General features: G+C 36.2%; 1 protein-coding gene across 5 annotated transcripts in view; it reads left to right on the top strand.

The window, feature by feature from the left end:
- HELZ (helicase with zinc finger) overlaps window positions 1-24,768 on the top strand; it is a 93,047-nt gene that overhangs the window by 62,621 nt on the left and 5,658 nt on the right. For all 5 annotated transcript variants that reach the window (XM_042802536.1, XM_042802534.1, XM_042802535.1 and 2 more), the window contains 12 exons: window positions 458-605; window positions 3,506-3,689; window positions 4,641-4,869; window positions 8,983-9,187; window positions 13,199-13,250; window positions 14,083-14,276; window positions 16,691-16,901; window positions 17,375-17,451; window positions 17,616-18,183; window positions 18,560-18,800; window positions 19,927-20,440; window positions 23,330-23,582. In XM_042802536.1, the coding sequence (XP_042658470.1) occupies window positions 458-605; window positions 3,506-3,689; window positions 4,641-4,869; window positions 8,983-9,187; window positions 13,199-13,250; window positions 14,083-14,276; window positions 16,691-16,901; window positions 17,375-17,451; window positions 17,616-18,183; window positions 18,560-18,800; window positions 19,927-20,440; window positions 23,330-23,582 (2,876 nt within the window). The remainder of the gene's footprint in view (window positions 1-457; window positions 606-3,505; window positions 3,690-4,640; window positions 4,870-8,982; window positions 9,188-13,198; window positions 13,251-14,082; window positions 14,277-16,690; window positions 16,902-17,374; window positions 17,452-17,615; window positions 18,184-18,559; window positions 18,801-19,926; window positions 20,441-23,329; window positions 23,583-24,768) is intronic.

The raw sequence follows: 24,768 nt of genomic DNA, 5'->3' as shown, positions 1-24,768 counted from the left end.
CTGCACTGTGCTCAGTATGCATGGAATCTTTAGTAAATTTATCTTCCAAGTTCAGCAACTCTTAAGTGATTTAAGCAGGCTCATTGTCCAACCAGACTGGGGAATAACGAGGGTCAGACTGCAGGTGTTCCTTTTGCCTAGTTTCAAGCCACCAGAATTTCTGAGTGAAACATTAGCGAGTATGTTCATAACCTTGTGATTTAGATTAGAAGAAAATACTGCCTTCGTAAAAAAAAAAAAAAAAGTGTTGGAAAAGCATATTTTTAGTGTCTTCTACTCTGTCTGTAGTATAGAAATACCAGTTCAGAGAAATCACTTGAAGAGGCTGAATAGTAATCAGTGGTTCTGTTTTCCTTATGAAGTATTTTGTGATTGCATATTTTATCAGTGAGATTTGCATATTTTATCAGTGAACTCATTTGTGGACTCCACATTTTATTGTTTTGCCTTGTTACAGTTATACATCTGAACTTTTCTATGAAGGCAAATTGATGGCAAGTGGAAAGCAGCCAGCACACAAAGATTTCTACCCTTTGACTTTCTTCACAGCACGTGGAGAAGATGTGCAAGAAAAAAATAGTACAGCTTTTTACAATAATGCAGAGGTAACCCTTCATTGACTTTATTATTGATTGTTTTCTTAAAGCTCCACTCCTCTCAGATTTACTGGTTTATGCTCAGTGTAGGTGGAAGGCATAAATCGTCCTCTACTAGGAGAGGGGAACATGGAGTTTGCTAAATATGAAGTAGTGAGCATTGCAGTTGTAGTAAACATTTTCACTAATTTATCTTTATTTTTCTTTGCAAATTGCAAGCAGCATATAGTGTTCTCAGGCTCATTCTTCAGGATGTCTTTCCTGATCATGTTTGTGACATTCTGATGGATGTATCTTAGCAACTGGGAGTGAGTGCAATTTGAAGTAAAACTTAGATTTCTTTGACTGTTGTAGAAATGTTCCCACTCAGCTAAGAGTCCTCTGGAGTAACATTTCATACTAGCTTTAATATGTTTAGGATCAGTGTCTAACTGATCGTGCGCAGATGAGTTTTTTTTTTTTTTAGGTGAGAACTTACTCTCAATATGTTTGTTTCACATAGATTTATTTGTATTCTTCAAAAATTACTTCTCACTCCTTCCCTTGAGTTAAAACAAAACCAAACCCCACAATACCAAACAAAAAACAATCACATGCACCTCCCTCCCCCAACGTGGTAATACTTGTAGTGGAAGATGCCTTTTTCCAGTCACCTCTAGTTAGGGGAGGGTTGACCCAACTCTTTTTTTTCCTCTGCCGAAGAGATGTCTTAAGATATACTCTTGACACTTAAATAAAAACAAAGTAGTATCATTGATTTTCCTAAATTTATGAGGAATTTTAACTGTAGTTAGGTTGCGGTTTAACAGCTGTGTTTGTAATGAAGCACTGTAGAGCTGTCTGTGTTTTTCCTTGTTGATCATGGTACAGTTCATCTGATGCACAATTTTTAACCTTTTTGTTGTTGCTATGCTGCACTTGTTATGCATTCTTTTGATGTATTAAAATATCTCTTAAATAAGAAACACCAATGACTTCTGGACACATCACTGAAAAAAACTGAAGGCACCTAACTACTTTGATTAATCTACTTGGATTGCTTTGCCATTTAAAAGAAGTTGTAAAAAATCTAAAAATATCTTCAGTGGCCAAGTAACTGTCTGAAAATTGTGAGTCATTAATAGCTACAGGCAGAAATGAAGGACAACAACTGCTTGAACACAAACATGAAAAACTGAAATTCAGATCATGAGGGAGATTTTTGCTGTTTGACCCTTAATGGACATTTGCATTGGGGCGTTTTATGGTTCATTGGTGCCTATGTTAAGTATTAATCTGGAAAATACACTTTACCTTTTTGTTCTTAATTCTGAAATTTCCCTCTGTGGTGTTAATTCTAAATGTATGTCCAGAAGCTCTATGCTTTCAGAGAAGCTTGCCAAAATACCTGCAAAAGATCATTATATTTGTGCTATGGTTTTTATAGATATGTTATAGTTTATTCTAATATCCTTTGTCAGTAGAACTAGCTTTTAAATGCAAGAATTCATATTACAAAAAGTTATTTTCAGGACTCATTCAAAGACAGCTACATATTTTTACTGTCTTCTGAAAATGTGAAATTATAGAAAATAAACTAATTGTGCCTTTTAAAGGATTAACAGATCTTTATTTTTTGCTTTATGAGTTTCCTCCTGATTTCTTTTTTAAATTCCTGAGTTTTTCAATAAACTGTTGCAGTTTAGATTACTTTTTAAAAAATGCATACTTAAATGAGAATGAATGTCATGCAATCAGATCTTAGATGCTAAGAAGTCAGCATGAAATGACAGACTTTTAGCAGTTAGGAACTACTATGCTTTCTACTACTGTACATACCCATTGTGATTTATATCACTTTTCATGTTCCTGAAATGTCCGTAAAAGTCCCTAGAACTCCCACTTAGCTATTTGAAGAAGAGATAACATTAATGCGAACAGCATTAAATTTATTTTTAATGCTTCCTTCCCACAGCCAAAGATAACTGGATGAATAGGGAAGAGAAAAAGATTAAGATTACTTTAGGTTCTCGTATAAAAGGCTACCTGCCTAGCTTCCATTTAGAGGCCAAGCTTGCATTTGTGATGCTGTAGAAAAACTGCATTCATCCATTATCATGCCTTAAATAGCTGGATAAATATTTATTGAGTGACATTGAATATAAATCTTTTTTTTTTTTTTTTTTTAAAAAAAAAGGAACCACAAACCTTCCATAAAGTTACTCAGAAATCCTTTATATAGTGCAGTATCTGTTCAGTGTGTTCACATAGAAACTGCTATGCCTGGTGCTTTTTGACAAGAGGTTACTTTAAGCCTACCTCCTCACAGGAGGCGGTTTTCAGATTTTATTACTCATTCGTCTTCTCAGGTAGCACACTCAATAGTATTCCAATAGAGAGGAACTAGCAGATGATGAATAATCTGAAACTCCTGATGGTATCCTTTGGAATGGGAAGCGATTGTGCTCAGATATACATACTCTCTTTCTAGAGTTATCAAACTCTAATATGACATATAAAATCCAGAATAAAAATAAAATAATCTCTATTTAGGCAGTATCTTTACTTATGGAAACTTGATAAAATATGATAATAAAGATTCTCCTGCACGTGACATTTTTGTAAGAACATAAGCATGAAAATTAAGGTTATTAATATAATTTCCCAACTTGTACTTTAAAGGTGACATCTTTGTGGGCAAACTTTTATTCAAGGTTAAAAAAAATGTACTATATAGTAAATACATTGTTTTAATACATGGTATTTTAGAGTATCACTATAGGATGCAATAATGTCATTGCTTCTTCAGTAAGGCTACGTAATACTGTGTCATGTAAATATTTTAGAGCTTTAAAATTCAAATTCTCTTTCCATATCAAATAATGATCTTCAGTGGAGCATACTTTTAAGAAATCTGACTTTCTTTCAAGGTGTTTGAAGTAGTAGAGCGTGTTGAAGAATTAAGAAGAAAATGGCCTGTTGCCTGGGGCAAATTGGATGATGGCAGTATAGGTGTCGTAACACCTTACGCTGATCAAGTGTTCAGAATTCGGGCTGAACTTCGGAAAAAAAGACTGTCTGATGTCAGTGTAGAGAGAGTGCTAAATGTTCAGGGTAAGTAATAGTTACATGTCTCAAAGATATGCTAAGGAAGTGAAAAATTGACTGGTGAAGTTAAGTAAGGCTTACTAAAATAATCTTAAAATGATCAGAACAAAAGGAGAGCTGTGATATATCCCATAAAAAACAATGTATTAAAATGAAACTGGCAAGTATGCTGATTAGATGTTATTCTGACACTGAATATCAAAGCTATAAACTCATGGATATGACATCCACCTTTTTTCAAAATTTAAGTTCAGACTTACTTAAAAATAAATTGTGTGAAAAATGTGAAAACTGATGGATTTTTATTGTAAGGGGGAAAACAGAGTTCCAAATAAAAATGTAACAAGGCTTTAGCCTCAGAATGTTTTACTGATTTTTTGCATTTGTTGAATAGACTGTAAAAAGGGGTCCACAAATGTGGGTGTTTGTTCCTGGAATCACACCGATAACAAGAATTTTGTGTAGGCATACCCTGTTGCTAGGTTGCACATTTAGTCAGTAATAAACAAAGGAAGATAATAAAGTAACTGAGTGACAGTGAGTGGAGTGTTCTGTTTTTTCATGTTAGATGTTTGTGTATTTGAGAAATTTTTAAGTATGAAACAAGAACTTTCATTTTTAAGATAGAATAAATAAATCCAAGATTTGTTATTCGCTCATTGGCCATGTTGTAAAGATAATTAGCATTTAGGAAAGTTCTGGAGTGATTAATATCAAGATGAAAAATAAGTTTTTTGAAGAGGAAATATTCATGTAATAGAATATGCTATTTATAGTGCATCTTTTAAAATTTTTAAATCTTATTATCCTTGCATAAAGCTCTTCTTGTGAAGGGTAGCTATCGGTTCTTTGGAATATCTAGGTGTGATATCTGGCTGGCAAGTGCAGCGGTCTGATTGTGTTACTAGCAAAAATAGCTACAATTATCTCAGGCATTTGTTTTTTGTTTCATTTTAGGAAAACAGTTTAGAGTTTTGTTTCTCAGCACAGTACGAACACGGCATACATGCAAACATAAGCAAACACCAATTAAAAGGAAAGAGCAGTTACTGGAGGATTCAACAGAAGACTTGGATTATGGTTTTCTATCTAACTACAAACTTCTCAACACTGCCATTACAAGAGCACAATCCTTGGTAGCTGTGGTGGGAGATCCCATTGCTTTATGTTCCATTGGAAGATGCAGGTACTTATATATGTTCCGTAGTTAATCAGGGCTAAGGATACTAGGAAACATGTTTGTCTATGACTAATGGATTTAGTAAAATGGTGGATGTTCTTTTAGGTGCCAAATAAGACACTATATATTTAAACTCCTAGAATAACTGTATAACAAAATCGAAATTCTTCATGTTTATATCCAGAGAAATACCATAAAGATGTTGAAGCACTAGTTTTGTTCCCAACTCTTGCAGAGGCTTGAATTTGGAGGTTTGATTTCAGCTTGTCCACGGTGTGCTGCTGAAGCTCACCCCTCGGGCAGAGCAGGCAGCTGCAGCCCTGTGTAGGCTGAGCACTAATTCCTGCCAGGCCACCTACCAGCTCTTCTGGAGCTGGAAGCACACGGTTGGGCAAGTGCTCCTCTGTCCCAATTAGAGGTCTTGCTGACAGAGAAGAGATAGGAATATATATATATTTTTTTTCAATAGCAGTGAGGAAAACCACTACAGATGGGAGGCAGAGCATTTTACTATCAGCTATGGGTGGACAAGTCTGGCTTTTTTGTCTTTTTTTTGGTTTTGTTTTGTTCTGGTTTTACCTTCTTATCCAGAGTCAGTGTCATCGTGTATAACAGTGTACAGAGAAAAAGTGTGAGCTATCTACCACCTGGTCATTGATATACTGTCTTTTACTGTATTTATAGTTGCTCTAATTTTTACTTGACAGTAACAATTGAAAATGCTTCATTTTATTTTCTTGTGTTTTGAGGTTTTGTTTGTTTGTTGTGGGGTTTTTTTTTGTATACCTGTTACAATTTTATATATAAATAAAAGTAACATATCATTTGGAGTTAAAAATTGTCATGTAATTTTAAAGTTGAATATTAGGGCAGTCATATGAAGATAGAAGACTTGAAAACCATTATTTCAGTTTTTTATATGTCTTCATGACACTAGGAAAAAACTAGTTAAGATTTGAGCGAATTTACTTTTTATAGACCTAAATGAAGAAATGCGGAAAATACTAAAAGATGTAAACACCGATGTTGAGGATATACCAAGTTCTTGTTCTTCAAAGGTTTCTTTTTCTATGGAAGAGCTGAAATATTGAGATGATCAGAGATAAACCGTGAGGCTTATGTCTTGAGGAGAGGAAACACTGCACTGACTACCTTATTAAAATAAAGCTAAAAATACATATTAGTTATGTCTATGTTGTATTCTACTTTCCTGAGCAGTATTCTTCTACTGTATTGAAAATGGATGTGATTTTCAAAGATTAGAATTGAAAAACCTAAATCAAACCCAAACCTTTGTTTACTGCATTTATGAAATTTAACCTGATTTTAACCACTTACCTCCTGGGCACATGTCAAGAGTATCCACACATTAATGCAGTGATCTGCTCTAAACTGCTAATAACTTCTTATTAAAAGAGAAATAATGGTTGCAGGTTTATTTCACTTTCCCCATTACCTGCTTGGTTGTTTTAGACATGATCTGGCTTATGTAACTAACTGAGGAGGAAGAGCTCTGTGCCTCCCCAGCACTCAATCCACATATGATGAGTGTTTGTTACAGTCTGCTGGTGCAGTCTCTAGTTCCTCAAATTATGCTGCAGAGATACATGATTTCTCTGTAGAGGTTGCCATGCTGTGCTGACAGATTTCTCCTACAGCTTGTTCAGAAATTACTTAGTTGACAAATGTTGCTTTTCTTCCCTACATTTGGGTTCAGCATGTGCAACCAGTGTGTTACCTAAGTCAGAGAGTTAAGTTAATACTTAGTTAGCTAGCAAGCGCCTAGGACCATGATAACCATTTGTCTAAATACAGCTTTTGTTGGAGAATGACGTGTCTTATTCTCTCTAAATCTGAGTGAGGAAGATAATCTCTTGAATTTTCATGTCGGCCTGAGTGCTGAGGTTTTAAATTAGAAACCCAAAGGGGACCCAGTTTTCACATGTGGGAGCTCAGCAGTTTCTCCAAGTATGGCTCCTTCAAAATATCTGAAATAAGGCCTGCAAAAGCTTACTAAAATAAAAGTATAGGCTTAGCAGCATGCTACATAAGTTACATTCTTGGCAGTTAGGGACGGAGTTTGCCTTTCGAAGACCAGCAGTTGTTTATATATGTATAGCTGTTCAAAACTATAAACCAAAAAGATAATTAAGAAACAAGGAGCACTGGATCTTTATTAAGATGTATCTCAAGCTTTCCCTTTAGTACACCATTGTCTTGTTTCACTGAATAATTGAACATTCACTCTTTGAAAATATTGCTGGAGGGGCTCAGGCATGCTGCTGGAAAGATAGTTCTTTTTTAGTACAACAGGAGTATAGAAGTCTGAAAGAAGTGACATTTCGTTAGGAAAAACAGACCTCAAAAAAGTTTAGAGTACTTGAATTTTATAAATATTCTAATACCTGTCAAAATGAGTCAAGACTCTGTAATAATAGTTGTAGAGAGCTTTGTGAAGTATGCCCAGGGTAATCATTACGTTTCTGTGTGTTACAATTGGACTAGACAGGGCTGTTTTGGCATACACTCCCTTTAAACTCCAGAGCACACTGTAAGACAGAGACAGCAGTATTTTATTCTCTGTTCTTGCACCTCAGTACAAGTGTTCCGTGTGTAGAGAGGCTGCTTGGGGCATTTTAAGCAAAAGTGGATGGGTCTCAGTGGATTTGTGGTACTTGTCAGTAGGATTGGTGACTGACTTGATAAATTGGAGGGAGTTCCATCATTAAAGCAGCCCAGTCAAGTATTTAATTTTTGGTTTTAATCCTCACTTAAAGCCTTGCAAGATATATTTGTCTCACAGCGAAATGCAGGAAGAAGGCCATCTTGCATCCTGAATGTCAAAAGAGCATTTCTTGCCTTTATAAAATCACAACAGAAGATGGGCTTCTAGGGAAAACTATTTGAGTTCTTAAATACATCGGTAACATTACAGTATTTGTGCAAGAAACATTTATTCTTTTCCACAAAGCCAGCTCCACAGCAAAACATGACACTGCTGTTAAAATTAGTGTGCAGCAATCTCTCATTTTACAGATTTTGGGGAAATAACAGTGCTTGCTTATAGGCCAGACCTTATTACTGAAGGGTGAACCACAGTGAGTCAAGCACACTTTTAAGATCATTGTCTTTTTAATACTACTTTTCAATAACTTTCATTACCCTTGATTTTTTTTTTTTGAAAGAGAACAGTTCAATCAGGATCTTTTTGAAGTGACATCTTCAGACCTTATTTAAATATCTTTTAAGCTTAAGTAACTTCACCCAAAAAGTTCCTTTGAGGATTAAAAAAATTTTTATATAGATCCTGCTGTGGATGTTAAAAATGTAAAGACTTTTAAAATAAGCAATAGAAAGGCATGTCATGAGCAAGCAGAAGGCAGGTAGGAATGTTCTTTTATTACATGGTTTAAATAACCCTTCCAAAAAGTTGGATACAGAATTTTCATAGAGAAAGTCACGTGTCACCCGATGGTTGTCTTTCTGGCTTGAAATTTTTTCTGTATGTGTTAAAAATATCTGACACACAGTAAAATTTATGGTTTTATTTGTTTTCCACCAGAGGATCTCAAACGCCCTCTAGATACTTCTGACTTGTTAATCTTCACGTGACTGAAGTGTTTCACAAGAATAGTTTTGAGGGTATATCTCAACTTTATTATTTGAGAAACTGGAATTGAATGATCTGCCTAAATTCATACACTCTTTTTGGCATCTTCTAGGACTGAGAATCTATATAATCCCTGTGACTCTTGGAGCTTTAGTAAGTTCCATAAATCACATGCTTTCCAGAATTTTAAGCATTGTGTTTAGTTTTCTAGGAAAAAAATCCAAATTAGACCTGTCCATAACATGAATATTAAATGTGATATACACCCAGTGTTGTGATCTGATATATATCGACAGACCCATATGTCTATTTTAAATGACCGGGGAACTTTGCATTATGCTGTGGGGTTCAGATGCATGGATCAGGTTGCAGGATAGATGGCTTGGTGTGTAAAATGAGAATACATGAAAAATAAAAATACCACACAGTTATATTAAATCTGTTTTTAATTTTAACAACAGCCGTCAAGTCTTATTCCTTTTTATTGTTTCTAAAAATTGTTTCCATAGGAAATTTTGGGAAAGGTTTATTGCCCTATGTCATGAGAATGAAAGTCTTCACGGTATCACATTTGAACAGATCAAAGCTCAATTGGAAGCTTTGGAGTTAAAGAAAACTTATGTGTTGAACCCACTGGCTCCTGAGTTTATCCCCCGAGCTCTTCGGCATCAGCATTCAGCAAATACCACCAAACAGCAGCAGTCACCACCAAAGGTAAAGTTTTACTGACGATGAATTTTGTCAGAAAGTGGAAGTGAATGTAGAAATGCCTTTTGAGCAATTATATAAAACAAGCTGTTTATTTTCAAATTGCATCAGCACAATCAGATGTGAATGCAAACTCCAGAGGGATCCTCAACATTTTCAAGTAAAAGCTCTAGACTTGCATTATAATACAGTATTTAGCAGTATGGCTTGGGGTTGTCCAACCATGTTTCCTTACTAAAACATATACCTTGGGTCACTCTGGCATGTTCATTGACTGTTGCAGTGACCCTGACAAACTTCAGCCATGGATCTTGGCCTTAGTATTTAGATAAGCCGAATTAAACCTTCTGAACAAGAGGCAATCCCTATCCCAAGCAGCTTATGTTCTGATTGTACCCTGAGAAACAACAGGTTAATATAGACAGTGTCAAGGAGTATAAGAAAACAACAAAATAATAGCCAAAAGTGATTTGGTTTGATCTAAAAATCACATTTAAAAATCAGGGACTTATGTAAAATAATTGTTTGATTTAATTAAAAATACGTTATAAAACAGTATATTGCCTAGAGTAGCTCACTGATAATGTCCTTCAGAAGACCAGATTTCATTAGCATCAAAAGGGCAGAGATGAAATTACCACTCAGCAGTAATTTTATCAGCTGTTTTTATAGAAGCAGGTAAAGAAGTGATTAAAAACATAGCTTCCTTAGGATGATAAAGAATAACAATAAATTTTGAGCTTTTTTGGGGGGTGATATATTAGTAATTACTTCTATTTTAATAGTTCTTTGTAGTTTATTTAAAAATCATTTGAATGATAATTTAATTAAATTGTGTTTAGAGATGCAACTAAAATGCAGAGGTTGTCAGCTTTGTGATGAATTCTGTTGTACAAGAAGGAAGAAATGTACGTATTTGCCATAGCTTTGCATTTTTGTTGCAGGCTGTATCATTTAAATGAAATTTTTACGACAGGTTTTTTAACTTTAACAGTACAAAAAGGAAAGCTTTCCCTTTGGCAGTCCTTCCCAAAAGAGAGTTTGTAAGTGAGAACATTTGGTTTCTTCATTGAGATGCATTACTTTCTGAAACAAACACCAGATTTTTAAAGCATCTATTCATGTGTCAAAATACCAGGCTTACAGAAGACCATAAATTAAAAAAATAATTGTCTTTAAAAAGTTATTGCTGCACTCTCATTTTTCATGAGTGCTTCAGCCTTGAGTGCATTTTCTTTAATAATAAACATCACTATTAATATTTTTTGTTTCTTAATATGAAAGAAAAATATTTGAAAATGCAGGAATAGTGTATTTTTTCAAAAAAGGGGGGGGTGTTGAGGGAAGCGAGTCTTGTGAATAGATTGTTCTGTTTATTTTTCTTACTCCAGTTTGTTAGTAAACTAAACACTTGTGCTGTAGAAATCAGAAGAGACACTTACAAACTGCCAGCACTGTATTTTCAACTTAAGATCTGAAGTGTTTTAACCATCTATATTATAATAAAATCTGTTCCCTCTGAACACAACTGACAGCTAGCATGTGCAGTAACAGAAGTAAAGAACAGGTAATACTCTAGCACACACAGAAAATGGCTGTGATAAGTGATACATTTCCCTTTGCTCAAATTTTAAAAGCAGATGGTTAGTTTTGCTTATTTTAGACCTATTAAGTACAATATTTAACATTAAAAGATGAAACATTAAAAATGTAGTGGTGGTGTATTTTGTAGCAAAAAAAAAATGAGAACAGCCTCTGATACAGTGTTTTGTGGTGAGTTTATGGACAGCTGTGTGGTTCAGGGCTTGTTTTTTACACATGGTAAAAAGTGATTTTGTAAAAAAGGCACCTTGTTATTCAGGAGAATTGCTCTTGGATTTATGCAAAGACTTTAAAAACCTCTTTGCTGTTTATTTTTTAAAGAAGAAAAAAAGTTTCTGACCTGTCTCTGAGAAGCAAACAGCTAACATGGAACTGGGTAGCTGTGGGCTGCTGTACTTCAGGGCAGCCCTGTCTGCGAGGGTATCTGCCCTGGCCTGGGTTTGTGGCTCGGCTGCAGATGGTGGAAGTGTGGGAGGAACAGCGGAGTTGCGCAGGCACACCCTTTACTCAAGGTGGTGATGCAGAAAGGGAAAGCTTTCAGAACTTGGAGCTTCCCAGTGGGTAGTTAGCGTACAGTAAATTAGACTCTGAATTTTACAACTCTGCCTACCTCCCGCTGACTGCGTATGCTCCAGCTTTTTGTCCTGGATTCAGGCACTTAATTGGGATACATCGTTGTCCTCGACATTTTATACAGTCGGTGAGAACCACAGGTCTGATTAAGTCTCTGGAGAATACTGTTTTCTGTCTGTTGACCAAAGGGAGATCATAGGACTGACAAGGCTGTTAACTGCCTGAAGTCACCTAAATCTTGGTCTGAGTGAGTTTCCTCCAAGTGCCGTTATGTAATGTGGATTTTCATACTCTGAAGGTGGAGCAAGTTTTAGTGGAAACTGGGTGTATCTGCTCCAGTGCTCTCCATTGCTGTCAGTTAAAGTGTAGGTTTAGGTGTTTAGTAGATGGGTAGGGAAATGAACCTTCATGTGGAAATCTTTGAGAAACAGTAATGGTTAAGTTGATAACAGACTATTATAAAATCATTAAGCCATCAAAACTATTAAAAGAAAGAGACAAAAGAAAGCCAGCACATCCCTTCCCCAATTTAGAAGTAGCATATTTACCAATCCGATACTCTTACGTGCTGAAGCTCCTGTTCAACAGGACAGCTATTCTTAAGAATTTGTGTAATTATTTGCTATTTCAGTTTTAAAAATATGGCACCTATAAAATACAAGTATGGGTAGGTAGAACAGAGATTTATTAGACTTCTGATTGATGCTAAGTGACAGCATAACAGATACAGAAATGCCTACTAACCATGAGTGATTAAGGTATGTAGCTGCTCCACATTTTTATTCACATTAGTGAATAAACAGGTTTCTAAGTAATTTGCAATGAAAAGAAATTATTATTTTATTTTTCAATAATTAATTTTTAAAATGAGAGAGAAATTCAGAGACCAGTTTTTTAATCTGGTTTATGCATGAGTCAACATTGACAACCAACCTGTCTTCGTACCCTGAGTAATTTGCTCAGACTGCTGGAAAGCTGCCTAGACTTATCTCCTGGGCAAGAAAAGTTTTGCAGAATCAAAGGGTTTTTAGATATATTTTAAATTTGTGAATGTACTTAGGTCCAGATTAAGTAAAGTATTCCTATCCTGCAAAAGACTGAAGAGGATACCGACATTTGAATATGCTCTCTGAGTTTATGAATATTAACTAATTCATTTATGCTGTAAACTCACGAGCATGTAGGAGGGATAACTCATTTCTGTTAACCTCCTCTTCTAATGTACAATTCACCAAAGAGAAACAGTTTCCCCAGGGTACTCTGATTCTTGGCTCTACTATATTGTACTTTTGGGGGAGCAGTCACTATCAGGCAAAGCCCAGAAGCAGATACATGAGATGGGGTAGGGAGGCAGTGTCTAATGAGGCTGGGTGAGCAGTTGAGTAAAACTGGTGGCAGCTACTTTGTCTCCAAGGTTCTTGAGCTGAAACCTGGAGAAGAAAATGAATCGTGCTTCCACAGAAGAGGAATACTGAGGTTTATGTTAGTACTAGGTGCTACTCCTAAAAAAGTGAGACAGCAGGAAATAAAATGTTGAGAAAGGAAACTCAGAGTAGCCTGTTGTAACTCTCCTTGCATCTGAAAACAGGCCCTGGGAGAGAGTAACCCCAGAGGGACTGGTAATGACCCACTGGTTAACTGAATTAGTGGTTTTTAATGTCCAATTTTGTGAATTCATAGTCAGGTGATAGAACTGGACGGTTGAATGTGTAAGAATAAAATGTAGGGCTAACATATTTTTAAAGTCTATTTTGTGTTTACTGATAATGTTCACTTTGAAATAAAAGCTTTGGTTGATGTAAGAATGCAAAACATTACTATTATTGTTTTTTCCCTTTAAAGGGCAAGGTCCATCATCATAACCAGAATGACCATTTCCCACCTGATGGAATTGGTAAGTACCTCTGCTATTATTGAAGGAGTTCCTCTGAGCTCACACTGATTTGGCTTCAGTGAAGTTGATAGTAATTTGACATAAATTGCATATCTGGTCTCTGTTTGAAAGCCTTTCACTTCTTGTGTGCATTTGGGAAACATTATAGGCTGTTAAGTGGACATTTGTTATTTCCGAGGCTATCCCTTTATAGGTGTTGTGCACACTGACTTTAGAGCCTTAACGCAGCATAATTGTTGGCCTCTTAAAATTGGCTATGTTTGAAATACATAATATAAAATACTGTACCAGTGTATTTGCACAAAAAGAATTAGGACACTATATTGCATGCATTGCTTTATGATGTACTTTGAACTTAAATTGTGCTGTCATATATTCAGATATTACTGATAATACTTTTACAAGGTAGCATGCAACAGCTTAATTTCATTATTAATTTGAAAAAGCATTAATTTAAAGCTTGTCTTCCCTGCCGAAGAAAGGAGGATGATTCTAGTTTTTGATGCAGTATTTAACAGCTACTCTGACTGTTAGCATATTGAATTGGTTTGGGACGTTCTTTCATTAATGCAGTTACCAGCTACCTGTTTCTCTGTATCTTAACTCATATCTTCTGTCTCTTCAAATTTTTCAAATGGGGGATAGAGGATTTGATTAATGCTTTCTCTCGGTGTATCAGACCTACGCTGTTAGAAGAGTTGCACACATGCTTTATAAAGATAGATGCTATTAGGATAAAAACAGAAATAGATTGTCATCTTTATATTCTTTTTGTGTATGTATCTTCTTTTTTTGTATGTATATATCTTTTTTTTTTTCCCTTTCTTTTCAGTTCAGCCCAATCCTTCTGTTCTAATCGGAAATCCTATCCGAGCATATACTCCTCCCCCTCCTCCTCTGGGACCTCACCCCAATCTGGGGAAATCTCCAAGTCCTGTTCAAAGGATAGATCCACACACTGGGACAAGTATTCTATATGTACCTGCTGTCTATGGAGGAAATATGGTCATGTCTGTGCCTTTGCCTGTAAGAATTAATTTTCTGTTTCTTCCCCCCCCACCCCCCCGCCCCCAATTATTGTATGTACAAAAATGAATGGCAAAATCAATGAATATTTTGCAGTCTTTTTCAGCATTTCAAATATGTGGGCTTAGCTGGCTTTAGGAGTGGCTGTGCAGAGGGCCACCAGAAAATGAGGACTTAAAAATGTTACTTCCACAAATTACTCCAGTCAGCCTAAAAGCAATTTCATGTTCATGTAATTTGGTGTATTTTCTCAGCTCTAGGTTTAGGCACACCAGTGGAATCTGTCTCATCTGACTTGAGATACCTGCATCTGAATTAATTGCCTAGTTCAGTTCTTAATCATTGGAGAGACATAGTCGATTTGGATGGAGCTTGTTTATCTGCTTTGTACAGTTTAAATTACCAGCTTTGGATGTCTGCAGTGCAAGGTGTCTGAAGTGAAGTGATAAGAAAAATAAGCATAATGGGATGTTTTCCCCTTCCAGGACCTCATAGTGAACCAGTTTCCTCTCCAATCCCTTTCCTTAATGGCATTTGAGAACACAATGAAGATCCCTAATCAGGTCTTCTAGTTTTATTTGTAATGCAAAATTCTATATATAAATGTAGCCTATTCCACCAAAATGTACACAAATTAAAGAAGCAGTCTTTGCTTTATTTCTGACCTTCACAGCCACATACTCTGGGAGGAAAATGGGGAGGAAAGAACAAAGACTGCAGAAGCAATGTTGTGGAGTAACATGTATGTGTTGTACACGGCTCCTGAAGACTGTGGGAAGGACATGGAACCCACAAATGCAGATGTGTTTAATTCCATTCACAGTGTTAAATGTTGGCAGGCACTTAATTTGTTTTTTAATAATTAAGAGTCCTCTATTATAACTTAGCTTATGGATGCTGTATAGGGGACTTGCTGTAGGAACTCTAATTCCAGTTCTATGTCTTCGATCATCTAGCAGCTATAGATTGGTTTTCTTTGCTAGATTAAGGAATTTTCCCTTTTCCTAGTTTGCTAGAAATCAGCATTTGATGGATAAATTTAAATGCAATGAGAAGGCTAGCAGCTGTATCTTTCCCATGCTTACATTATATTAATACCAAACCAAGATAATTTTAAAAGTTCTGTCTTATTGTTCCAAGGTTAATATATTTTTATGTGTTTCTAATCAAAAGAAGTATATGAAAAAAAAGTATTTTGAGATCACCTTCCCTGAGGATGGATTTTTAAATAATTAAGTGGGAAGACTGAGGTATTAATGAGACAGCTGCTTTTGAAAAGAAACTTGTTGGAGATGGTTTGAGATTGTACAGATGCAATAGTAGCCTAAAGCTAAAGTTCAAAGTGCACATTTCAAGGGCAAATACTTATTTAAAAGAAGAATTGCATGAAAGCTGTTATACTTAAAACAAGTAGGGACTGAAGTAAAATGTGTTTATGTTCATGTAAGATAAAATGATCTCTTTGCTTTGTTTAAGGCAGTTTCCATATCCAAGGTAAAAACATGAGGAGGTTGTCTGCTGTCATCAGTAAAGGATGCTTTGTCAGCCTGGGTGTTGATGATTACTTTCCCTGCACTCTCCTATTACTCATACATTTTCTCCCTTCTAATAAATTCCCTACAGGGCAAGATTGAACTCATTTGATCCAGAGCTGTCTTCCTTTGCATTCCTTTTAGGAATAAAATTTTAACTGTTGTAAAAATTCCTGACTTCTTTACATGCTTTCAGGAGGTGGATTTTACTTCAAATATTTAGGAAGATGAGCTGCAATACATGTGTCATGTAGCATAGGCAGTTTGGTCTGGCCCTGTCATTCTTAACATACGCTAGTCTCTTGATTCTACCAGTAGTCCTGTTAACTTCACTAAGTGTCTTGTGGGTGCAGAGGTATGGTATGCCTGTGCATTCTGTGTTACAGATTACAGCACTGGGTGGTAAAGGAACTGTGAAGAATTCCTCAGGTTCAAGGCTTCTCTCTGTTTCTCCCCTGCGACACAGCGTAATGTCTCTTTTAACTACCAGGAGAAAGGGCTTTTTATTGTCTTGAACCCCAGCCACTTCTATTTATTTAGAGAAGAGATTAATATAAAGTTTATTAAAATACAATTTGTCCATCAGTCTTTTCTCTCCGAATATTGAAACCACTGAAACAAGAATGGATTTTGGTACAAAAATTTTTGCCCCAGGTACTCCTCCAAAGACTTTGCCCTTTGCCCCTCGCTACCAGCCCTGCCCTTATTACTCTTCCTTCCCAGCACCACCTGTAGTTGTGTGTTAAGGTGTGTCAGGTCATCTGATGCATGGAAAAATGCTTATTACTGATACAATATCAGTATGTTGTTACTTTATTTCCTTTTATATACTCTAACAGATTGCATCTCTTCTTTTTTTTTTTTTTTCTTTAAATTATGTAGGTACCATGGACGGGGTATCAGGGTAGGTTTGCAGTTGACCCTCGAATCATTACTCATCAAGCAGCCATGGCATATAATATGAACCTGTTACAGGCACATGGGCGTGGGTCTCCTATCCCTTATGGCCTGGGACATCATTCACCAGTTAGCATAGGACAACAGCAGCAGCTGCAGCATCACGACAAGGAGCAACATGAACAAAATCGAAATGGTTAGTTGTTGAAATTGCATTGCAAATTAGTTTTGTTTCAAGGGATTTTGTACTTTAAATAGGGTATTGTGGGGAGGATTTTTTTCTTTCTTTCTCTCTTTTAAGTGACATTGTGAAATCTATAGATTTGGAGAAATACCCTGTGATTTGCCATAACAAATAGAATAACTAAGATACTGTGATGTTCAGAGGAGGAAGTAATCAAAGTTGGGGGCTGTGTCTATTGAAGGTATAATTGGTCTGTCTCTGTTCTGCAGTCCAGAGGTAATTAATGCTAATGTTATTTGCAATTAAGTTGGAAGAACTACTTAGTGAATATTAATAAACAAAGTGCAGACATTAAAGTGTTATTTGGGTAAATTATATATATATATATGCTGAAAATTCTATATTAATAAGTCTGAATTTTCCTGTGTCTGGGAAATTTTTTTTTTTTTTCAATTCAAACTGATTAATTTCTTAAATGTTTTTAGGTAAAAGTGAAAACACTGCTGGACCTGAAATCAGTAAAATAAGAACACCTGAGAAGAAACCTCTAGAATCCAAGCAGGTGGGTTTGTCTTGTTTGGGACTGTGTTTTGTTTTTTTTTTTTTTTTTTTTTGATTTGTTTTCTTTTTTAAAATTCTCTCTTTACATGGATTATTTCTTTACTGACACGTTCTTGTTTGGGTTTTTTACATGAATTTTCAGAGTTTTTCATTCTCTTTTTCTAGGTTGACTTAGAAGCAAATTCTCAGAATAGAAGCCCAGAGTCACGTTCCGGTGTTGGTTATCCTAATGCTAAATTTCATCGCAAAGATAATCTTAACCCCAGGCAGCTGAATCTACATCTCACCCCACCCCACTCACAGTATGCAGTTCCCAATCGCCACTTCCAGCACCTGTCACAGATACCAAGGCAGCCATATCCTCTGCAACAGCAGCAAAACCTTTTAAGTCAACAACAAAATCATTTGCCTGAACAACAAAACCAAATGCCACCCCAGCAAAGCCAGGTAGTTCAGCAGCATAATCATTTGAATCAGCAGCCTCCACAACCTTCGCAGCTTTCCCCTGCTTACCAGGCAGGCCCCAGCCAATCTTTTTTTAATAATCCAATTCCCCACCGACCACATTCTCCTGCTGTAGATGCTGTGATTTCAGAACAACACCCCCCACCTATGTTACAAGAAGTCAATAATCCTTTGAGGCCTATTGCACAGCACAACCCTGTTCTGCCAACCCACTTGAACAACTTCATTGAAGAGAATCCATCAGGAATGCCCTTAGGGGACACTTTAGGTAGGTGACTTTTCTTTAAATTCAGAGTGTGCAATTATAACTACATTGAAGTGAAAATGAAGGAGGTATTTACCTTTTCAGGCATATTGCTCTGAATTGGGTCATTGTTGGGTTAGATTCCATAAGTAATGTCATTGAGCATAATTTGCTGCTTGAGGCATGTTTGAATATTCAGCACTTTATTAGAAGATTTCATGTTTATATGATTTTCCATATGATTTAAAGAACCAGGTTATACACTGCAATGCAGTTAGTATATTATAGGCCCTGGAATATACTGTATAAAAAGTATTCTTTTTTTTTTTTTTTTTTTCTGACATAAAGATCTTTAAAAAGGGGCATTAGATAAATTTTTTTTTTAAAACTATTTTTATAGATCGTATGCATGGAAATGTAGCTTTGGAAACAATAAGGCAGCAACAACAAGCCAGGTTACAGCAATGGAATGAACATAATGCCTATCTCAGTCAAGGCACTATTCCATATCAACACCATCACCATCCTCATCTACCACATCTTCCTCAGCAACCAATTGGATTGCATCAACAGCAGCAAGTTAGGGCAAACTGGAAACTTGCCAGTAATACAGAAGATGAAACAGAGGCAACATATTCAAGGTATTTGTTTACTGAGTCATCAGAGCTTGTATAAAATTGAGCAGTGGGCACCTATCTGTAACACTGTGAGCAAGTGCAAGACACTTGAAGGTATTGCTTTTGCTGCTGTTATTATGAAGGTTAAAATAGTTGGCAGGCTGACTTACAACTATGCTTTTATTATGTGTTATGCTTTATTCTGTTAGTATACTGAGTAGTAAAGCTGTCGTGGAAAAAATACTTTTATGGAGCTTTTCAGTGCTGTATTAATGGAATAAGGAATGGATAGAGAGTAACAACTTTGTGTTTATAAAAGAGGCGTCTGAGTGTAGTTAAGGCCTATTTAAGTTGTAAATTCTTCAAATTGAATTAGCAGTCTCAGATTTATATGCTTGGAAAGAAACAAACCAACCCCTCCCCAATAAGACCAAATTTTTTCTTCCTTTTCAAAACGCCTTTGCCTTTAAAGCACATTAAAAACAATTGCTTATATTTGAGACTGAGAATTAGGGGGCAAGAAAGGAAGCTGTTGAACTTAAACAAAAAAATGGTTCAGTGGTCATCAGCTTTAATCATGTATAGCGTAAAGGCTAGATTTGAAAAATGCCTCTGTTTACTGTCATCTCCCACTATGCTTTATTTTCCATCTGGTTTGTTATAGCCATGGTAAAGCATCTAACTGCTCTCTTATCTGACTCCAAAGTGCTGAAGTGAATATTCTCAACTGTTTGAAGAAGTTTGGAAGTGAGGGGAATCCCTGATTGTTCTGGTTTTTGCCTTTTAAGGGGCAAAAATTTTCTTTAACTATGTGAACTTCTTTACTTTGTATAATAAAGCAGGAAATCCTTACCTTAGTTGTCTCTTAAGAGACAACAAAAATTCTATTCTTCTGACTGACAAGGAAATCTCAAGAATTATTAAAACTTTGAGGTGATTCAGGTAGGTATTTCATCCAATTAATCCTCTTGTACCTAATTTTCTGATTGCTCACAGTCATATCCTTTGAAGTTAGGGTCAGTCAGTGCAAAGATGAGTATATGTAAATTCAGTGTTGTTTGTGTACTTTGAGTTTTCTCCACCTCAAAAAGAGTGGGATTTCAGCAAAACATTTTTTCCTTTTCTTGATACATGTATTCTGTCAATACAGATTCCAGGATTTGCTCAGAGAACTGTCACACCGTGATCAAAGTGAAAGTCGGGACTTAGCTGAAATGCCACCCCCTCAGTCAAGACTGTTGCAATACAGACAAGTTCAGCCCAGAAGCCCACCAGCACTCCCTTCTCCTTCCTGCAACTCTAACCACAGTGGTCACTTTCCTAACTTCACTGAAAACAACAGAGACATTGAAATACCCAGTAACCCAGCATTTCAGCAGCATTTACCCCAAATATACAATCCCCCTTTCTCAATGCCATCTGAACATATAACCCCATCTCCCTTGAAATACCTGCAACCTGATGGATCGTGGACTTACGCTAACCTACAGCAGAATCACCTTATGGGGCAGGGCTTTCATTATGGTATACCTCCATTGCCCCATAGGTCACAACAAAACCCTTTTATACAAATACAGAATCATCAGCATGCAGTCGGTCAGGAGCCATTTCATCCACTCGCATCTCGAGCAGTATCTGCTTCTTCGCTCCACAGCTTAGAAGAGGTAGGAATTTTTGTTTCTATATGCAATTGTCCTGTCTATTTAATATCAAATTATATTTTGAAGTGGTTATAAATGCAAAATACCTCATGTATTAAAAGCTCCCAGTGGGAATTTCTGTGAGGTAAAAATTTTCTCCTGTGTCTCTTCTGTTCACCCTGTGTGTATTCGTGGTTCTCATCACTGCAGGTATAACATTTTCTCTACTAAAGGGGAAGTCTTGGCTTTTTGAACGTTACTCAGAGTTTTCTTGCAATCGTTGCTCTGTTATCTGCATGTCATTTATCTGGAGTGCAGATTAACCACACCCTAGGTAAAAACTCATGAAATAACTCCCTGGAACATCAGCTTGAATAAGCCAGCCAGTTGGCTCAGTATTAAACTGTGAATATGGTTGAGTTTTCATACAGACATGAAACTGTAGCAGTACAGTTGTTTCAACATGGTACAAAACCTGATTTAGCAAAGCCCACCTGGCCTGAGCTAATTCTGTGTAAAACTATCCTGTGTATTTTGGGGGCTCAGAGTGTTGGAAATCAGTGAAGAGATATCCAGCTGTGCTGCATGAATCTGTGTCCGGCACAAACCCTGCTACACCAGAGCTGGCTCTATCCCTCTTGATCTTTTTCTGTTCTGGACTCTAAGGGTGTGTGTTGAGGGATGCAGACTATGCAAGCACATACAACTAGGGCAGGTCACATTTTGAACAGGAGTTTTTAATCCCTGTTGGAATCCTGAGTGCTGAGGAGTGTATGATATGTAGACATGGAGTATGCTGGAGCCAGGTTGTATTTCAGGAATGTCAGAATTAATATTATCAGATAATCATGCACTGACTGCATGTAATCAGATATTTGTACATAAAGTTAAGTGGCTTGTTCCGTGATGCATTTCTGCCAAGGCTGAACAGAAGCTGTTGGTATATCCCTGCTCATCACTGTGCCACATAATACATATTTAATTGTCTTTTGACTTCTGAAGATAGAAAATACTTAGTTTATGTGGCTGAGCAAAATAACTGAAATTGAATTCAAGTGCATTTTACAAATTTCTTTCTTATACAGATCCAGAGAGGTTAATGGAGTCCTCAGGCCCAGGTAGAGCTTTAGTAAGGTTTGATTTTACAGACATTTAGAAATTCCATGTCTTGGTCCATTAAGCCATACCACCTTGTATAAGATCTAATACTTTGTGATAACAGTTAATGCCTTCAGTACAGTGGCACATAGGAACAAAGGCTTTTCAGCAGTAATAAACTAGTAAATATTCCTATAGAGTTTGTGACAGCTCCTTCTATCTGAAGACAAGTAGACTGAGCCTTTATGTAATTAGTGCAAATTCATTTTAGTTCTTATTTCTTCTTCCTTTCAAAATATGTGACAGAAATGCCAAATGCAGTAAAAGTGTTACAAGACAGAGACTTGCTTGTAAAGTTTCCAAGACTGCTAGTTCAGCTGGTAGGTAGGCCTGAATATACAAAGAAATCAAAATGCAGTTCTAGGTGTATTTTTAACAGAGATCCCTCATCTAAGGCAGGTGTCAGGAGAGGTGTCATGACTTTTGGTATCCTTACTAAACTGTTTTCTCAATCATTATTTATAAAATTGTTCATTGACTTGATAATTGGAAGATTTTGCATGTGTTTAGTCAAACCAGATCTGAACTGCATATCAAAGGGTTTACTTGTCTGGTCATGTACTTGCAAGTGTCTAGAACTTTGATGACTTCCTGATTGCTTACCAAAATTGCCCATTAAACTCAATAAAAACTGTACATTTTGGGTGTTTCAGGCAGTAACTTCTGAATTTTGTTTTTTGTTGTTGAAGAATATCTTCAAGAGAGTAGAGTGACAGGATGTCTAAGTGCTGTTCCCTTGATATATCATAATAGTGTGGTGGCTATAATGACATATTACAGTTTTCCTTTATACACTCTTTTTTCCTTTTCTATTTTACGTGGATGATATAATAACAATATTGGGGCATAGCAAGCAAGCTATTTGATGTTTATTTAGCTAATTTTCTATGGCATGTCATTAAGATGTTTACTTTTTCCTTTTACTGAGTATAGATTTACTTCTATGACTTCTCTGTTATTTGTGCTCTTGTTAGTTAGTACAGTGCAGAAGGGAGCAAGTACTATGTTTATTTTTAAAAATAAACTCTAAAACAACAGACTTGCTTTGAATCTTGAGAAAGTTTAGAGAGTCCTTAAATCTGAACTCTTGAAGCCAACAGGTTAATTAATGGAGCTCCTGCCATGTTTAGTTACATGATCTACAGAGTTTATGGAAACAAGTAGTTTCTGTGGTTTCAGATAAAATTCTCTGCATTATTTCTTCTGAGGGGACACACTTCTCTAGAGTATTTGTTTTGTGTGTACATACACAAAATCCAGTATACCGATGTATCATGCTTTCCCAAATCCTGGTATACAAAATGCTCATTTGTCTTTTGGAAACTAAAAGCTGTTTTTTTCCTCTCTATGTTGTAGTTGAACATTTTCTCTTGCTCTTGTCTGTTTCTGTGCTTCCTTTGCTTCATTTGTAAACGCTGGCTATCTTCCTCCTCACTGTGTGATACATCTCCCATGTAGGAATGTGAGATGTAAAGGTTGATAAGAATTAAGGGATGTCAGTTGATGCTCTTTGCACTTCCTTTAAAATTCTGTGTCTCTTTTGTGTGATTAAAATACATTATCAGTGACTGCGATACACAACATATAATTTGAAATACATTAGATTATTTTTCTAAATGCAAAGGACCTTTTTTTATTTCTTTCTCCGTAAGACACTGCAGAGAAAAAAATTGGATGGAAAAATTGGTATTTGGTACATGCAGTTGAGTAAAAGGAGCAAAAGGCCTTTTATTGTTTTCATTTTTTCATTCACAGTATGAACCAAGAGGACCAGGCAGGCCGTTGTACCAAAGAAGAATTTCCTCTAGTTCAGTCCAGGCTTGTTCTGAAGAATTAAGCACTCCTCAAGACAGTCTTGGTCAGTGTAAAGAGCTTCAGGACCACAGTAACCAGTCATCTTTCAACTACTCACCACCTGAGTTGTGGGTAAACTCCTCCTCATCTGCCCCATACCCAAACATTCCATGCAACGGAGCCAACAGAGCAGTTCCACCCCGGGAGTTGTTAGGTAGGTGTAGACTTGATCTTTGCTTCTCTCTCTGCTCCATTAAGTAGACTGTTTTAGGCTGGAGTGAGCAAGTCTGAATTAAAGGATTAGTTGGGGTTGGTTTTTCTTCCCCCCCGCAACATTTTCTGCTATCTCCTTCAAATCCTGAAACTAATTTGAGCAAAGACTTTTTTTTTAACTATTCATTTTTTCTGTAGTTAAGGGTTTGATTAGAGTAATTCTATTTTCGTTTGCTATCTTGTTAACTTTCCATTACATTGCTGATGTCTGAAGAAAAATACTGTTGAGTATTATTCATCTGCAAAAGGCAATACTACTACTTATTCTTCTCACAAAAGTTCTAGTAAACCCCCATATTTTCTTACAGTGGTTTCAAGTGCAACTGAGTTGTTGCTAATAGCAGCCAAGGTAGCTGGTGGGATTTATTTGCAAGATAAGAGTATTTGTTTCCAGAATCAGTGATATTTCTTGCAGATATTACAGTCTGGGGGAGAAACAATGTAAACTGAAGTAGTAATCTCAGTGTATTTCCTAGTAAATTCTGGTACTTCCTCAAAGTAATGATGAAGTTTAAACTCTCACCGTGGAAGAGTCACACTGGAAACTGGCTTCCCTTGTGGTAGTAGCAGTGCTGATTGAGTTAGTAGAGAGAAACTAAATTAACTTTTCAGTGATTAAAAAAAGCTTCAAGGAGAGCACTGGAGCAGGGCAGCTATTCTTCTGTTCTTAATATTTTTAATGTTTGTGAAAAATAAAGCTACCAGGATAGTACAGTTTTTTCTCCATGATTTTGCTTTAAGGATCTCCAATGATAATTAAAAAAAAAAAAAAAAAAACCAAAAAAACAAACAACAAAAAAACAGTCTTCCAGTGGGAATATTAAAACCACTTAATAATGTGAAATATTATTTATAAGCTGGTTTTATTGCCCTGAAAAGATTTAATTGCTTTTGATCAAATTTTATAAACCTAAACCGTCTTGTATTTCATAGTAGAGTAATTGTGAAGTAGAGACATGCAATGTTAGACTGAATTAAAAAAAGCTGTTTATACTAGCGACAGCACTCAAGAATTAAGTTCCTAATGTGCATTTTCATTTCCAAAGTGTGTAAATGTTATTTTACAAAACCATATTTATGGCAGCATCTTTTGTAGTAAGTTCAAAGCTTCAAGTTCAGGGCACCTC

Source organism: Tyto alba, unplaced genomic scaffold, assembly GCF_018691265.1.
Source record: "Tyto alba isolate M040663 unplaced genomic scaffold, T.alba_DEE_v4.0 Super-Scaffold_39, whole genome shotgun sequence".
NCBI classification, from domain to species: domain Eukaryota; kingdom Metazoa; phylum Chordata; class Aves; order Strigiformes; family Tytonidae; genus Tyto; species Tyto alba.
The sequence above is the reverse complement of the archived record's forward strand: the minus strand, read 5'-3'. Positions and strand labels throughout refer to the sequence as shown.